At 43.7% G+C, this 16,703-nt stretch overlaps 1 protein-coding gene across 1 annotated transcript in view; it reads right to left on the reverse strand.

Annotated features, from left to right (window-relative positions):
• SCG5 (secretogranin V) overlaps window positions 1-16,703 on the reverse strand; it is a 73,272-nt gene that overhangs the window by 5,817 nt on the left and 50,752 nt on the right. The window contains exons 2-4 of the mRNA XM_004380597.2: window positions 11,391-11,540; window positions 5,535-5,647; window positions 222-275 (exon numbers count right to left, since the gene is read on the reverse strand). Of these exons, the coding sequence (XP_004380654.1) occupies window positions 222-275; window positions 5,535-5,647; window positions 11,391-11,540 (317 nt within the window). The remainder of the gene's footprint in view (window positions 1-221; window positions 276-5,534; window positions 5,648-11,390; window positions 11,541-16,703) is intronic.

The following is a 16,703-nucleotide window of genomic DNA, read 5'->3' on the forward strand; positions in this document are numbered from 1 at the left end:
GGGCTCCACCACAAGTCATGTGCTAAAGCTTGGGAGGACCATGGCAGAAACCAAGGGTGGACTTGCTGGGCGTCGCCCCTGTTACACAGAACCACCTTTCTGCCTTCTCAGGGCTGCATCTAAAAGGATTCCCTTAATTTCCAGCAGCTGGGGGTTCAGCTTATCAACTGTGCCCCTCAGGAAGCTCCGGGGATCCCCACAACCACCCGGCCGGCCGTTACCCTTCGCCTTCGTCTCTGTCCTCCTTTCATCTTCTCATAAAGGAGTTTCTTGTTCTAGATGTGAAAGGAGAGAAAACACAAACGTAGAAGTACGGATCAGATTCAGTGAATGCCTATTATAAAAGCAATACTTGGTGTGTCCCCTGGATATTTGCATACACATATTCTGGGAACAAAACTAGACGAGAAGAATGTCGTGTCAGAAAGACAGGACACAGGAGAAAAGCTGGTGGTTGTACAGCTTTTAATAAAAACCCGCCCCAATGCCCTGGGGCACACCCGTGCCATCGACAATCACATACACAGGGAAACTCAACGGGCTAAAACACAGGGCGCTGGAAGCTCACCTCCTCACTGTGAACAGCTTTTGTCTAGAGCAAACAATTTTATCTCGTTTTACTTTTGCATCTCACTCCATTTTTACAAACTGCACACACTGTCTTCTGGAGGAGCGTCAGACTGAACCTCAATCCTCTATGTAAATAACGAGACATTCTGACTTCTGAAACCCTTCCTTCCGTGGCTGCAGTCAGCGTCCCCCAGTCAAGACAATCAGAAAACCATTTGGTCTATAACATTTTTAATAGAGTGAACCTTTTAAAAAAACTGCCAAAAAACTTCTTGGCAGAAAGGGAAGTTATGTTGGTGGGGGGAAAAAGGGGCTCTGTTACCACAGTTTGTATAAGTATTTCCACATATTGCTGTATTTCCAACACACAGTGGACTTAAATGAGCTCTGGAGTATCAGACACATGCTCGACAGATTTTCCCTTCAACTGAGATTGTCAAAGACAGAATGGTTAACCTGAAGCCGGAATGGGAGAGCTGGGGGCTTTATTTGTGCTGTTTTATTTATTGGGGTTTTTAATCAAAAGGGAAATAATGTATAAAAGAGATGATTCATCTTACTCTAAATAAAATACCCTGATATTGATTTTAAAAAAAAGAGAGAGGCAACATTTTGGTACGTTTCAGTAAGGAACCAGTTCATACAACACTTGTGTCCTCTGAGTATCTGGTTATAAAGTTTTTTTTTAAATGGTGGATTTGGAGATGGAAATGGCAAATGCCAAGAACGGGCGTCATAATTTTCATGTTCATTAAAATCTCCCCCACCCACAATTTACAATGCGTATCTCATGCCCAGCCTCAACTATGCAGGGAGTCTGCGCCAGGGAGCAAAGAAGCCTCCACCACCAAAGAGGCTGCCGGAGCTGGCCACAGCCCTCCCTCCTGCCCGCTTGGGGAATATCAGAGGGGAGAAAAGGCAGACGTGCAGCTCACTCCCTCGAGAAACGAGGGGATGGCTGTGAGCTTCGTTTCCTTCAGTCTGTAGTGGCCTTTCTGTAGATGCACAGAGAGGGTCCTGGGAGTTAGCATCAAAGCTGCGGGGCGGGGTGGGGGGTTGTTGACTACAGAGGAGACCTTCTGAGCACCATCATGATCAGCTGCCTACCTGTTACCCATTGCTGTCGAGTCGATTCCGACTCATAACGACCCTACAGGACACAGTAAACCGCCCCACGGGATTTCCAAGGCTGTAATCTTTACAGAAGCAGACGGCCACATCTTTCTCCTGCGGTGTGGCTGGTGGGTTAGAACCAAACCTTTCAGTTGGCAGCCGAGCACTTAACCACTGCACCACCGGGGCTCCTTGTTCAGCTGCCTAAGATGGACAAATAAGTGACAGCCTGGGGTTGGCAGAGCTCCATCACTGCCATTCTGTCATCTGTGTAACAGATCATCTTAAACACTAGATAGAGGAAGCCGGCTCTGGCTGGGATTGCAATGTAGGTATGACTGCAGGGGTTTAGACTGGTATCATGGTGGGGGGTCAGGGCCTGGGATACTCAGGGCATTACCCTGCCACAGGCTGGGATGTCTGGGCACAGGCTTCCCTGTTTGTAACAGCAACAACTGCACATCCTGTTTCCGAATACACTTTTGCACCAGTGAGAGAGGGTCCTGGCCCCTCGTTTTCACCCATGGCTCAGGTTCTGGCCAAGATCAACTGCTTTGGTTTAAGTAAGAGCCCCTGATGCAAAGATGTGAACAGCTTTTGGAAAGGAAAAATATTTGCCTTACGAGACATCTTTTTCCCTGGAGCCTAACACTTGGCAGCTGATGTGCAAAGACAGAGGGTGAAAGGCCCAGCCAGCCTTTTGTTCTAGCCACTCAATGCTGTGGGTGTGCAGGTTGTCCAAAAGGCAATCATTCCTAGAGAGGGCTAGATAAGGAGAAGCTCAGGACCCCATTACAAGGGACGAGCCATACAAAGACAAGGGATTTATCCAGCCTTTAAAGAGCACTGGTGTTGGATGGGCTGGTTCAAATCCCAGCTCTGCCAGTCACCAGGTCTGAGCCTCCTGAAGCCTGCCTTTTCTCATCTGTAAAATGTGAAGGATAGGAATGGGCAGCCGACAGGTGATAATTCATGTAAAGTATTAAGCACAGTGCCTGGCATATAGTACGTGCTCAATAAATATTGTGATGATTATTATTCACAGGAGCCCCGGTGGTGCACTGGCAAAGCGCTCAGCTGCTAACTGGAAGGTTGGCATTTCCAACCCACCAGCTGCTCTGGGGGAGGAAGGTGTGGCCGTCTGCTTCTGTAAAGATGTACAGCCTTCGAAACCCTATGGGGCAGTCCTACTCTGTATATAGGGTGCCTATGGGTCAGAATCGACTTGACAGAAATGGGTTTGATTTTTATTATTATTCATCTTTGTACCCCCACCATCTAGCACAGGCTCTGGTAGGCATACGATGTGCATTTATTAAATGTGTCTCGATGTATTAACACAAAAAGAGAAACAGGAAACAAGACCAACGCTGATATTTATAATCTTTGCATCACTACTGACGACTCAGCGCTGGCGAATGTCAAAAACAAGGGAGCATTACATATTGGCAAATAAGGAATCAAGACTTGGTGTGCAGTTCGATTGTAAAAGATAATTATTTTGTTAACTTAAAGGATGTTGTGGACAAGCTTGATGCTATCAGCTATCTAAACACTGCGGAAGGCTTGTGAGCGCCAGCTTAGAAAAGCAAAACACACTCAATTCACACTTCCATGTGAAGATCAAACAAATCATGCTTTACGGCTCGGCGGTAATGAGAAAATAAACTAAGGAAACTGAAGTGTAAACAAACACATGATTACAGATAATAAAGGCTACGTAAACATGGTTTCTGACCATTGATCTGTAATAGTATTTGCTTTTGCATAGAGTTCTAAATTCTAGTCTTCAGCTCTGATGTAGATAATGAATGGGAATGACTGAGAGAAAAATCAATATTTAGAGAAGGTAAGAATAAAGGATGAAGTTGGGCTCTTATTGAAGGTCTAGAAGTGTGTGGAACTTTGTGAAAGCAATCTGTAAAGGCTTTCAAAAAGAGGTGGGGAAGACTGAAAAGAGACAAGGTCCCATATCTCTCCCACTCTTCACATCACCAAACGGGCACTCTGCCCTCACTCTGACTTTTTTTTAGGCAACCCTCTTGCTTCATTTTGCTCATTTCCAACATGTTTCAACTCTACTGGTAGCCTTGAAAATGACTCCACAAACCACTCTTCCCTAACAGACCTGCTTACGAAAAGAAGGGAAATAGAAGAATGCGTATCAAAAATCAGTTGCTGTCAAGTCGATTGCGACTCATAGCAACCCCACGTGTGTCACAGTAGAACTCTGCTCCACAGGGTTTTCAATGGCTGATTTTTCTGAATTAAATCACCAGGCCTTTGGGTGTAGATTTCTGAGGTGCCTTTGGGTGAACTTGAATTTCCAACCTTTTGGTTGTCAGCCAAGCACATTAACCATTTGCACCACCCAGGGACTCCAATGTGTATTAGAGAAAGTAAAATTAACTCAGGCGGCGGTGTTGCTTTGTTGTTTTAAGATGGGAAACTTGTGCATGCTGAAGGCAGAGGGAACTGACTCAGTGCAATGTTGATGCCAGATGCTGAGAAAATGAAAGTGGTCATCAATGAGGAGGGACATCTTGCTCTAAAACGTCATAAAAGGAAGAGAGGTAGTTTAGGCTTGAGACTTCAATATTCTCAGTAAATGGGAAGCAAGGTCATCTGCCATCATGAGCTGAAAAGGGATAGAGAGCTTTGGCAGGGCTTCTGTAGTTTGGGATATCTGCTCATGTACTCATTCATCCACTCATTCCAGAGCTGTATTGACCACCTACTATTATCTGCGAATTAACACTCCTAAGTATTTCCCCACTTTGCTCACATGGCTTCACCATTTCATTGCATAGGCCCAACCACAGGAACAGAGACATAGCCCCATGCAACTGTGATCTTCTTTGGCTCACTGTTCCAGCATGTTGGAATCTTACTGAATCCCAACTCTGTCATCCAGTGCCATCCCTTCCAACTTCATGTCATCCTCCGGGAATCTACTAAGTACACGCGCTATGTTTTTATTATAAACATGGGTAAAACTGTGGAGTTGGGTAGTGCTAAGACATGCAGGATAGGATGCGAAACCTCCCTCCTTGTGGATACAGACTCTGTTGACAAGCTCCCTTTCAGTGATGTTCTAACACCTGGGCTGTATCTCTTCACCTCTCCCAAAAGGAGATCATGAGAGATCTTGTCAAATACTTTGCTGAAGTATAAGAGCACTGTGCTCACATTTCCCTCATCAAGCTGGCAAGTAAATGAATAACTTGGGCAACGAAAAGAGCAGTTAGATTGACAAGACTTGTTTTTAGCAAACCTGCGCCAAATGGTCATGATTTCTCTTTCCAAGTGCCGATAAGCAACTCCCTGAAATGACAGCTATAGATTCTTCCCCGCGACACAGAGCAAGTTCACTGCTACACATTGTGGAAGTTTTCTTCTCTTTCTGTAAAGTAGAACTATGTCTGTTTCTAAATGTCTGGTATTTCTTTCCTTGATTTGGCAGTGATCGCCTTCCTTGGTCTAGAGATCAAATCTGCAAAGTTTCTCAGTAACCTTTTTTTTAAAAAATGGTACTTCTGGATACAATTCTATAAGAGTTGCATGAGACACTGGTGAGATATAGACTATGTGATCATGCGGGCTGTGGAATAGACTAGAGCAGAAGCCTCTGGAGACCGTAGCTAATGAGGTTGATGCAGGTTGCTGTCTAGACACACGAGAGTTGTTTGGAACGGCAATGACGCCAAGTCCCTCTCGGCCAGAGATTTCTGAAAAATCAGCTTCTAAGTAATTTTTCTTCTCTGCCCGCACCCAGACCGCTCATCTCTGCCATCAGTCCCTTCAGCATGCCAGAGTGTAACATCTCTCCTAGGAATTAAGATTGGACTCACCCACTTGCCCAGGCCTGGATAGTCATGCTCCGGGTCAAAGAGGTGCTGCTGCAGCTGGAACTGTCGACTGAACTCGGCTGTGTCAGGGGTGTTTTCCAGACATCCATCCTCATCTACTGCAAACAGCCAAAGGTTTTTGAGGAATGGCCAGGGCATTTATCTTTATTATAAGAGTTAATTTATTTAAAACAACTAGACACCCAAAGGTCAGACTCTATGTACATCGGCCTCTCTCACTCACTTTCTCTCTGGATCTCATCTCCTGGTTGGATGGGACTGCTCATCCCAGACTCCCACTCCTCCGCCTACCTGCGGCAGATGCTGGTTGGCTGTTTACCAAACCCATTTCCCTTTCCTCCTCAACACACAGCTAGACTAACTTCCCAGCCTTGCTTTGCAATGAGGTGGCGTCATACGTCTGAGTTTGGGCCAGCAGAATGTGGTCAGAAGTGATGTCCATAAAAACTTCCCACGTGATCCTCTCCTGCTCACCCTCCAGCCCCATCTGCTGGTCTGCTTGCTTGATGGTGCTGACCAGGGCAACTGTGGAAGCCAAGTGTGCACATGGCAGTCCGGGATCCTGAATGACCTGAGCCTTCCACCACACCTCACCCACCTCCAGCAGGACTTCATACAAGTGAGACATCAACTTCTCCTGTGTGAAGCCACTAAATTTTTTTGTTTGTTTTAACATCAAATATTTCACTCACTAATATACCTCTGTCCCACATCTCACTGTTTTCTCTTCGATGTTGGGAGCTCTTTAGAAACAACTTTAGCTTAGCAGAGAAAGTACATTGGACAACCAATACAATAACAACCACTAGGCTGTACTGGACGTTCTGTGTTCTAGTGGTAATGGGGTAAACTTGGGGGTCAGACAGACCAAGGCTCAAGGCTCAAATTCCTGCTCATGAATGATAGATAGGCTTCGTTCCTTGGGAAAGTTAACTTAGCTTCTCCAGTTCCATTTATTCACCTGTGAAATGGGAATAATAAAATACTTACCATACAGGGTTGCTGTGAGGATTAGAGGTGATCATACATAGAGCACCTGCCACATAGTGGGGTCTCAACATGTCGTTTATTTCCCACCGTCTCCCTTTAAATGTCAATGTATACTAGGGCTGCTCTTGGAAATAAAACATGTCCTCCACTGAAATCCAAGAAAGAATTTATCCCTCTTAGCCGCTGCTTTTTCCTGAGCGCTATCATTTCTAGAACAATCCTTACTAGGCGCAACGCTTTAAAGATGAGTCATTTTCTCCATCTCCAACGTGCCTTGTTGTTGTCGTCACGTTGTCGTGTGCTGTCAAGTCTATTCCGACTCACAGCGACTCTGTAGGACAGAGCAGAACTGCCCCATAGGGTTCCCTAGGCTGTGATCTTTTCGGAAGCAGACTGCCACATCTTTCTCCCATGCGTGCGAGCTGGCGACCTTCTGGTTAGCAGCCGAGCACCTTTAACCAGTGCACCAGCGGGGCTCCTTAGGTTAAGATTACTACAGTTTAGTTGGAAAAAGGTAACCTCAAAAGATCAGTAAAGACCCCAGATTGAGAGCTCAGCTGGTTAATTAAAAAAAAAAAAAATTCCATAGCCTCATTTTCAGTGGTCTCTGTTTATCTTTTATTTGCTAGTAGTTTTACTTGTATATCAGGGACCTTGTTTTTCTAATAACATGCCTGGTCTTAGTCTCCTGTTAGTAAAATGAAATAATTAGACAACAGTTAAAAAAAAAAAAAAAAGCGGGGGGGGGGTGTGAATTTCATGCAGGGATAGGGGGAGGAAATAGGATCTCTTTTCAAAAAGGTAACAAGGCATCCAAGTAAATACTGAAAAGGGTCTATTTACAATTGACCAGGTAGTCTAGTCTCTTGAGACAGTTCAAAGTTCCAGCAGCAGCTTAAAACATCCACCGTCTCTCAGCTCTTAGCAGTACGAAGCTAGTGTAGAAGTCATTAGCATTTTGAACAAATCCCTAACGTGGCTTTAAAGCGTCTCTCCACTTTCATTGACCTATTTATCTAAGTTCTTCATCTATAGCAATTAGCATGTAGGAAAGGAAAACCAAACGGAGCGCTCAGGGACAGCCTGCACAAGGCAGCTTCACAATAGTTGCCTAATTGCTTCTCAAGTGCTTTTGAGTGGGCCCAGACTGAGATGTGGAGATACAGCCCTGCTCAAGGAATTTCTTACAAATTTACTAAATTTAGCAAGCAATTTCCTTTTTAGAATGTGAACTGTGGTAGAACAAAGACTGAGAAATATGTTAGCTTAATGGAAGAATACCAAAAGAAACGGCAGACAACATGTGAGAAGACAGGAGCCGAGGGTTGGGATTTTATCCAACTATATCAGCCCACCTTGATGGTTCTCCCAGCATCCCCTAAGTCCACAGTATGTCGTGCATGATCACCCAGTAATCCGTTTGAATTTTTTTTTTAAACATTCTATGTTTCTTTAAGGCATTGACTATGTCTTCATTTTACAGATAAAGGGAGGCCTAGGGGCGTAAAGGAAACCCTGGTAGTGTAGTGGTTAAGGGCTGCGGCTGCTAACCAAAAGGTTGGCAGTTTGAATCCACCAGGTGCTCCTTGGAAACTCTATGGGGCAGTTCTACTCCGTCCTATAGGGTCGCTAAGAGTCGGAATCGACTCGATGGCAACGGGTTTGGTTTGGTTTTGGTTCAGGGACATAAACTGATACTTGTAGTTATGACCAGAAGTCAGATCTCTTGGCTCAAACTCTGGTTCTCTTTCCATTCTGCTATACCAGTGGTTCTCAAACTTTAGCGTGCATCCGAATCATGTGGAGAGCTCGTTAAAACAAATCGCTGGACCCACCTCCAGAGTTTGTGATTCAGTAGGTCGCGGGTACCAGTACCAGTTGACCTCAAATCGACTCTGACTCCTGGCAACTCAATCTTTGTCAGCAGGGGCGGACTATCCAACAGGAAAGGTAAGCAAGGTGCTTACCCTGCTTACCAGATCGTCTGTAGTGAACAATTTCACAGTTTTTCACCAAGTCAAAGATTCTGCTTCCAGGTCTGGCTGGCATCTGTCTCTCTCCCAACCCCTAGCACCTTCCTACAGAATCAAAGCCTTTTTTCAAATTTACAATCCCTTACTTTCTAATCTGTAGTAACAATTTCACACGGGTTTCACCACATCTTCGTGAAATTTCACAAGGGTTTCACCACATCCGTGTGAAATTGTTACTACAGATGATCTGGAAAACAAGGTAAGCACTGTGCTTACCTTGCCTATTGGGTAATCTGCCCCTGTGTGTCAGAGTAGAACTCTGCTCCATAGGGTTTTCAATGGCTAATTTTTCTAAAGTAAATGGCTAAGCTTGTCTTCCAAGGTGCCCCTGGGTGGACTTGAACTTTCAGCCTTTTGGTTAGCAGTTGAGTATCTATTTGCACCCCCCAGGGACAGGTGTGGGGTAAGGCCTGAGAATCTGCATTTCTAACAAGTTCCCAGGTGGGGCCGATGTCGCTGGTCCTGGGACCGCCCTCTCAGAACCACTACAGCACACTGCCTGATCAACTTATCCAGATCCCCAAGGAGACTGTTGCTCTTGAGACCGAGCAGGTCTTTCCTCCTACCTCTCCAAAAGCCTACAAACAAGTACGTAAGATGTGGCTGAGATGATGGAGCTGCGGATTCACGTTTTCCCACAGCCCTGGGCCAGCAGTCTCACCTGGCTTGGCCACATCCAACCACTTTGGTTGTTCTGTCTCAAGATGGAGGCTCTAGGCTCCATGGAAAACAGAGGCCTCACCTTAGACCAAAGGAGGAGCATTCTCTGTCAGAGACAGCCTACACTGTGTTTAAGGGAAACTGAGGGGCCAGTACTGTCATGAATGTCAGAGTGAGGCAGTATGTGGTGATGGCTGAATGCACGGTCCTGAATCACATAGACCTGGGTTTGAGTCTTGGCCCAGCTCACTGATAAATGGATAGCCATGGGCAAGTTACTCTCTAAGCTTCAGTTTCCTTATATGTAAAATGGGGATAATAAGTAACTACTTTTATTATTATTGGGTTTAGGGGAAAAGATTACTCTCGTGCTAGAAGTTAACACAAGCCCAAGAAAACAAAACAAAACAAAAAAACCCCAAACTCATTGCTATTGAGTCAATTCCAACTCACAGCAACCCTATAGGACAGAATAGAACTGCTCCACAGGGTTTCCAAGGTTGTAATCTTTACGGAAGCAGACTACCACAGCTTTTTCCCGCAGAGCCACTGGTGGGTTTGAACTGCTGACCTTCTGGTTAGCAGCAGAGCACTTAACCACTGCACCACTGGGGCTCTTTAGCCCAACAGAAAAAAAAAAACCAAAAACCCCATTGCCATTGAGTCGATTTCGACTCATAGCAACCCTATAAGACAGATTAGAACTGCTCCATAGGGTTTCCAAGGAGCAGTTGGTGGATTCGAACCATCGACCTTTTGGTTAGCAGCTGTAACTCTTAACCACTGCACCATTACTAACTAGTTGCAAAGGAGTGTTAGCTAATTATGATCAGGATGAAATTTATTGAGTGTGATAGGTACTGTGCTAAGTGCTTTAAATGAATAGTTTCATTTAATTCCCACAACAACCCCCATTTTGCAAATGAGAAACCCTAAGTACAATGGTTAATTAACTTGTTCAAGGTCACATAACTTGATGTTGGGTTTGAACCCAGGTAGCTTGAGCCCGGACCTCTAGTGGCTCAGTGGTTAAGAGCTCAGCTGCTAACCCAAAGGTTGGCAGTTCGAATCCACCAGCCGCTCCTTGGAAACTATGGGGCAGTTCTACCCTGTCCTACAGGATGACTATGAGTCAGAACTGACTCAACGGCAATGGGTTTGGTTTTCTGGTTTTTAGTCTGAGTCTAGAGACACTACTCCTAACCGTCTAGGTACGCTGCTGAAAGACCAACATAAGTGCAGCCCACCCACCACTTGCTTTGGTATTAGGGGTAAGAAGGGGAGAAAATGAGAGGGACACATGAGTACAGGCAGTCCCCAGGTAACCAATGAGATCCATTCCTAACTGTGTTTTTAAGTCTTTAAGTTGAATACGTAGGTGAGTCAGAACAGGTGCATCTGACTTCTTATTTAGCCTTACTTTACTGCAAGAAAAGGCTTGAAGCCTTTCAGTGATTTAAAAGCATGTGTAGCCAGAGCAGGTAACTGTGATTAAGGATTTGTTGTGAGTAGAGGTTGGTTCAGTTGTTATCAGAGTGAGGGCCAAGTTACATAACATTAAAGGGTGAGTACGAGTTGTCCATTAAGTCGGACATTAGTAACCCCAGGACTGCCTATAGTATGGAAAGTTTCGACCTTCTTCCTTAACCAACCTCTTACCTCTCTGTACCCCCTCTCTCCCATGCCACTCCTCTCCAAATAAACATTTGAAGACAGTAACTTGGTGTGACAGAGCTGAAATGTTGACTGTTAACAGAAGTAAGGAAAATGAAAGGGCATGGATAATGCACAGAACAAATAACTAGTTCCAAAGACACTAAAGATTGGCAGCAGTTGTATCGTAGGAGATTGAAAACAGTGCTTTCTCCCTTTTCATTAAAAAAGTAGCAAGTGCAAAACAAGAGCATCAATTACAAAGGAGGGAGAGAGACAGAAGGTGAAGCCTTGGCAAGTAAGTCCTACATGGGTTTATCTGAACACCAGAACTCACACAAGTGTTCTGGAATAAACTGCCCTTTCTTATCCACTTGTAAATACATAGGAGCTCATCAGAACAGAAATAATACTTTTTGGATTATTAGTAGCTGATGCTGGAATTTCTAATTTCCTCCCAAAGCCTCTATCTTCCATGGGAACCCAAGGGCTTGTCCATTACCTGTTTTTCCAATGGGACAAGGGTTTGGAGGGTCTGGGTAGCCCTGATCCTCACTGAAGTCCTTAGGAATGTTGTCACCAGTCAACTCTGCCACGATGTTGGGAATGTTGCCGAAAGGGCCCAAGTGTTGCAGACCTTCGTGAGCGCCACCTGCCAGGAAATCAGAAGTCATTCATCTCAGTTCAATTCACTTCAACTAATATTTATTCAGACATATCATACAGGCAAAGCACCCCCGCTATGGAGAGAGAAAATTCAGTTGTGGAAACAGATACATACTGTACATATATTTCCACACAACGCAAATTGTATACATGCTATAACAGACATGCTAACACTGCATTGTCTTGGAAGAAGTACAACCAGAATGCTCCTTAGAAGCAAGGATGGCGAGACTACGTCTTACACACTTTGGACATGTTGTCAAGAGGGATCAGTCCCTGAAGAAGGACATCATGCTTGGTAAAGTACAGGGTCAGTGAAAAGGAGCAAGAACCTCACGGAGATGGATTGACACAGTGGTTGCAACAATGGGCTCAAGCATAACAACGATTGTGAACATGGCACAGGGCCAGGCAGTGTTTCATTCTGTTGTACATAGAGTTGCTATGAGTCGGTACTGACTTGATGGCACCTGACAACAACAACAACAACACTGTATTATGGGAGCATAGGAATGGGAGTTTCAGTTGGCTAATGGGATGGGGAAGGCTTCTTGGATGAGCTGGAACTTGAAGTGCACCATCACAGATGGGTAGGCTGTGGAAGCTGGACATGGAGTAAGGGGTGGCGACAACTGCCATCCAGACAAGAACAGGCTGAGACAAACCTTAACTAAAGAAGTAGGTAAAGAAAATAATACACCTGTCATCTTGCCATTCTAGCTCAACCACTTAAAATTTGGTGTAGTTCCTTCAGTCTTTTCTTCTTGGCGTGTCTTTTCATATACACATTTTCATTCTTTTTTCACTTAACACTAAAGCATTAGATTCTTCCATGTGGCTGCATGTTCTTTAGTCCCATAATTATAAATGGCTATGCCGTGGTGGTGCAGTGGTTAAGAGCTCAGGCTGCTAACCAAAAGGTTGGCAGTTCGAATCCACCAGCTGCTCCTTGGAAACCCTATGCGGCAGTTCTACTCTGTCCTATAGGGTCGCTATGAGTCAGAATCAATTCAGCGGCATTGGGTTTATGTCGTTTTTTATCCAGTGGTTTTTCTATCCTTTTTTTTTTTTTTCTCATGACATATTAACCATTCCCCTATTGTGGGACATTTTGTGCTTCCCAGTTTAAGGCATTTAATTTTTTCCATATTTTGGATTAATTTTCCTCAGGATAGATTCCCAGAAGTCAAATTACCAGGTCAAAGGCTATAAACATTTTTATGGCTCTTGATATTATACTGCCAAACTGCTTTCCAAAAAGGTTGTACCAATTTATAAAAATTCAACAACAAAATATGAGAACCCCACTTTTACATCTTCACCAGCATTGGGTTTTGTTTAAAAACATTTTTTAAAAATATTTTCTTTGCTAATTTAAAAGTCTTTAAAAATTAGTTTTATTTTGAATGTCTTTGATTACTAGCTTGGTCAAATATTTTTCCATGTGTTTCTTTGCTAGTTTTAATTCCTTTTTTTTTGTGAGTTGTCTTTACGCTTTTGGAATTTCAGTGTTTCTCTTATCGATTCGTAGGAATGTTTTACATAATAAAGATATCAGGCCTCCTTTGCCTGTCACATTTTCTGCAAGCATTTTCCTGGGTTGTCTGACTTTGAATTCTGGTTGTAATTATATTTTGCTAACATAAGTTTTTAATATTTATGTAGTCAAATTTGTTGTTATTTGCCTTTGTGATTTATTCTCGTCCTTCTTAGCTTACAAGGTTGCTGTCCCTCCAAAAGTACAATCAACATTTGCATATTTCTGTCAGTTTTTCTTTTTGAGAGTTAACTCTTTAAACCCTGTGCTCCTTGTTTCGTTGCTGTTGTCAACTGCCGTCAAGTGGACTTCGACTCACGGCGACCTTACGGACAACAGAACGAAACGTTGCCGGTCCTGCGTCATCCTCGCCATCTGTCATGTTCGAGTCGATCATTGCAGCTCCTGTGGTATTCCACCTCACTGAGGGTCTCCTTCCCCTCGGTGGTCCTCTACTACACCAACACGATGTCCTCCTCCAGCAAATGATCCCTCCTGATCCAAGGTGGGCAATGTTTTGTTGTGATCCGTAAGGCTTTCATTGGCTAATTTTCGGAAGTAGATCTTCAGTCTTAGTCTGTCTTAGTCTGGAAGCCCTGCTGAAACCTGTCCACCATGGGTGACTCCACTGGTACTTGAAATACTAATGGCATAGCTTCCAACTTCACAGCAATACCCCGGCCACCAGAGGACGACAAACTGACAGACGGGTGAGGGCTATTTTAGTGTATGTAAAATAGTTAACCTATTATCTCACCGGCATTTGTTGACTAAGCCTGTCCTTCCCCAATTATTTCGTTCCTTCAACAAATATTTAAATCACTCATGCATACCAAAAACCTCTCTGAGCAGCAAGACGAAGCTGTGAATAAGAACAATTTACAGTGAGTAACTTCCTTTACTTGTATATACAAATGCACGCCAGTTTCTGGACCCTTTCTCTTGCAGCCATACCAATCTGTAAAGTTTAGGAAACTTACTTTTCCAACACAAGAGTGAAATATTTCCCAGAACAGATTCATATTTATCAACAGTTGGAATCGACTTGATGGCAACAGATTTTGTTTGTTTTTATTGAGATCCACAAGTCTCACTCTCACACCTCCCTTAATGCACAGCCACCCTGTATGTGGACCTCTACACGGAGGCCAAATCAGAATCAAAACATGCCTTGGTGCACAAGAAATTGAACCTTATCAGGCTAAAATGACTCGGTGCTTCCACCTCCACGAGAGGGATAGTCTTGCCATTGTTATTGTTGTGGGCCATTGAGTCGATGTCTGACTCACAGCAACCCCATGTGACAGAGTAGAACTGCCCCCACAGGGTTTTCTAGGCTGTAATCTTTACACAGAGGAGCCCTGGTGGCACAGTGGTTGAAGCACTTGGCTACAAACCTAAAGGTCGGTGGTTCGAACCCACCAGCCAGCTCCACGGGAGAAAGATGTGGCAGTCTGCTTCTGTAAAGATTTACAGCCTTGGAAGCCCTATGGGGCAGCTCAACTCTGTCCTGTAGGGTTGCTATGAGTTGGAATTGACTCGACGGTAATGGGTTGCTGGTTTTGGAATCTTTATGCAGAACTGCTGGGTGGGTCAAACCACCAAGATTTCGGTTAACAGCCAAGCACTTAACTGTTGCACCACCAAGGCTCCTTGGTCTTGCCCATAGGACTATACTAAGTCCAGCTGGATGAGGCTTCTGTCTTGCTTGGATGGGCACTGCCAATGTGTGCCTCTGAGACTTGCTTTTTTCTTTGTTTGTTAAACCGGCCTCCCTTCGGATCAACCTTTTTTTATTTTTAACCTTAGGCAATGTTAATACACTCAATAGGATCATGGCTAGATCTTAGTATTCTGGGAATCTCTTTGAGGTGACTTTACATCATTCGACCTTAACTTATTGTGTTTTATGAAAGTTTAGCCTTGAAAAGACAACCTTATTCCCTTTAATTCCAAATTCCTATAGCCCCCAAATATAGACACTACCAAGTGGCTGGGTTGTTGGTTTTGTTTATATTTATATTGTATTTTATTGTTTTGTGATGAGAGAGGGTAGACTGCAAAATGTCTGCATTTTATTTATTTTTTATTGTGCTTTAAGTTTACAGTTCAAGTCAGTTTCTCATACAAAAATTTATACACACATTGCTATGTGACCCTAGCTGCCCTCCCTATAATGTGATAGCACGCTCCTCCTTTCCACCCCAGATTTCCCGTGTCCATTCAACCAGCTCCTGTCCCTTTTTGCCTTCTCATCTCACCTCTAGACAGGAGCTGCCCATTTAGTCTCTTGAGCTAAGAAGCACTTGCTTCACAAGTATCATTCTATGTCCCATAGTCCAGTCTAATCTTTGTCTGAAGAGTTGGCTTCAGGAATGCTTTCAGTTCTGGGCTAACGGTGAGTCTGGGGGCATGTCTTCCGCGGTCCCTCCAGTCTCAGTCAGACCATTAAGTCTGGTCTTTTTACTAGAATTTGAGTTCTGCACCCCTACTTTTCTCTTGCTCTGTCAGGTACTCTTTGTTGTGTTCCCTGTCAGGGCGGTCATTGGTGGTAGCCGGGCACCATCTAGTTCTTCTGATCTCAGGCTGATGGAGTCTCTGGTTTATGTGGCTCTGTCTGTCTCTTGGGCTAATATTTTCCTTGTGTCTTTGGTGTTCTTCATTCTCCTTTGCTCCAGTTGGGTTGGGACCAATTGATGTATCTTAGATGGCTGCTCACTAGCTTTTAAGAAAATGTCTGCATTTTAAAAATGGTTTTTCTTTTGTGGCCTGCCGTACGATTCAATTTTCCATGTGAATATTTAAAATAAGATGTATTTTTATATAGCCCATGAACTTCTAAGTATAGCTAATTATTCTACACTGTTAATTATGTTGTTTTATGTCCTTATTCATATTTTACGCATTTGAATTATCATAGTGTGATGGCTGTATGTCAAAATATACTAAAAAACTAAACCTATTGCTGTCAAGTCGATTCCAACTCATAGCAACTGTATAGGACAGAGAAGAACTGCCTCATAGGGTTTCCAAGGCTGAAATCTTTACAGAAGCAGACTGCCATATCTTTCTCTTACAGAGCAGCTGGTGGGCTGGAAATGCCGACCTTTTGGTTAGCAGCTAAGCACTTAACCACTATACCACCATTGTGCCTTTAAAATCTACTACTACCAACAAATGTCTGTAAATCTCTACTTTGTTTTAGCTTTACTACTTGCTATGCTATGCTATATGCTGTGCTATTTGGCATGTCCAACGGTATAAATTCTTCATTTTAATTGTATCATTAATTGGCTGTTAAGTTAAAAAAAAACAAAAAACAAAAACTGACAAATCAAATTTCGACATATTTCTTCCATTAGTGTTGCCACTTCCATTCCTTTCATTTGTGTTTGATTGGCAAATCTTTGCTCATCCTTTCATTTTAAACCTTTCTGCATCTTTCTGACAGTTTGTCCAATTCATACCAGGACGACTGCTTCCAGAGATGTTCTGAGGATTCATATGTAGTACCCCACACTAACCCAAGACCTTCGAAAGGTGAGACAGACGTATCAATACATTTAATACTGATATATTTGAGGCTCTGTACAATTTTGGCACTATAGCCAC

Source organism: Trichechus manatus, unplaced genomic scaffold (assembly GCF_000243295.1).
Source record: "Trichechus manatus latirostris isolate Lorelei unplaced genomic scaffold, TriManLat1.0 scaffold00076, whole genome shotgun sequence".
NCBI lineage: Eukaryota > Metazoa > Chordata > Mammalia > Sirenia > Trichechidae > Trichechus > Trichechus manatus.